Genomic DNA, 1491 nt, shown 5'->3' on the forward strand with positions numbered 1-1491 from the left:
CTCCTAGGCGATGGCCGGGGGGGGGGGCGGTCTCCTAGGCGACGCCTGGGCCCTGAGCGTTCGCTTCTCCCGCGCATGTACCAGGGTTGGTGAAGTTCCAGCCGTCCCTGTGGCCCTGGGACTCGGTGCGGAACAGCCTGCGCAGCGCACTGACGGAGACCTGCGTGCTCTACGACGTGCTCAGCATCCTCAAGGACAAGAAGTTCATGACCCTAGACCCCGTCGTGCAGGACCCACCTCCCCCCAAGCAGGTACGGCTACCTCTGCACCTGCGCTCTGCCTGCCCCGGTGCTTGGTCCTGAAGCCCAGGTGGTTTTGGAGCTCACTGCCAGTTCTGCTGCCCTTCTAACTTGGTGCCTGGGGCAGGTGTCCCTTTTGCCCATCCCTAGTGATCCTGCTGGGGTTGGCTGCACTGGGCGCTTTCCACTGGTGCATTGTCGCTAGCAGGACGTTCCTCATCCTGCAGCACCTTTGGGTAAGGTTACCGTATGTCCAGGTTTTCCTCTTCTTGAGCTCTCTGATCGCTGTCGGGGTGTTTTTTTACATCTGCCCAAATGTCCTGTTGCAGCCCCCACCCCCCTGCCCTGACGAAAGGTCCGGGATTGTGCTTTGCTCCACTGTGGGAGCAGGGAGAGGGCAATCGGAGGCAGCCGGGAGCACAGATGTACCTGCCTGCAGCTGCAGAGGCGGGTGCAGATATGGTGCTCCCTGCTGCCTCCAGTTGCCTCCCCCTGCTCCACCTGCAGACCAAAGCTGCAGACCAAAGCAAAATCCCAGACCTTTGGTCAGGGCAGGGGGGCGGGGGCTGCAACAGGGTAGGGGGGTGAGGGGTTGCCTGCCCCTCCAGCAGGGATGCATGGCAGGTGTCCTCTTTTCTGGATCTGGAAACATGGTAGCCCTGCCTTTTGTAGCAAATAGCTGGCTTGTATGTGGCACAGGGAGCATGACTTGAGCCTCAGCCAGATGCACATGATGAATTGCTGCACTGTGAGGTCATGCAGGTTGCTGTTTTGTTTTCAGATCCCTTTTCAATTAGAAAAGTAGCTTCATAGAGTTTTGTGGCATGACTCTGCAACTGCAGGGGTGTCAGATGCAGCCCACCTGCCAGATCCAGCCTCTGGAATCCTATCATCTGGGCCCTGGTGCTGGCCCTGGATGTACAGCTGACCCACACTTGGCACGTGCCAGACTGGCCCTACACACAGGACCCAGAACATGCACTGCATGCAATGCCAACTCCAGGGCCCACACTGTATACAGCACGTGTATGGGGTCAGTCCAGGGCCCTCCCTGTAAGGCTGGATCCAGTGCCCACTAGGCCAATTCTAGACCGTACTGAACTCGGTGCCCACTCCAGTCGTTCCAGGACCCATGTTGCACGTGTTGACTACCCAGGACCAGCTGAAACCGGCATTGCATGCAGCTCACGTTCCAATCCAGCCAGAGTGAGCACCACGTGCAGCACAGTCCCAAACCAGCACGGGGGGGGGG

At 59.3% G+C, this 1491-nt stretch overlaps 1 protein-coding gene across 1 annotated transcript in view; it reads left to right on the forward strand.

Moving 5' to 3' along the window:
- The first annotated feature begins 58 nt into the window (after positions 1 to 58).
- MED17 (mediator complex subunit 17) overlaps positions 59 to 1491 on the forward strand; it is a 48292-nt gene continuing 46859 nt past the window's right edge. The window contains exon 1 of the mRNA XM_019524834.1: positions 59 to 251. Within this exon, the coding sequence (XP_019380379.1) occupies positions 207 to 251 (45 nt within the window). The 5' untranslated portion in view covers positions 59 to 206. The remainder of the gene's footprint in view (positions 252 to 1491) is intronic.

The sequence above is a fragment of the Gavialis gangeticus genome, unplaced genomic scaffold, assembly GCF_001723915.1.
Source record: "Gavialis gangeticus isolate Ggan-Ray unplaced genomic scaffold, GavGan_comp1, whole genome shotgun sequence".
Classification (NCBI taxonomy): Eukaryota; Metazoa; Chordata; order Crocodylia; family Gavialidae; genus Gavialis; species Gavialis gangeticus.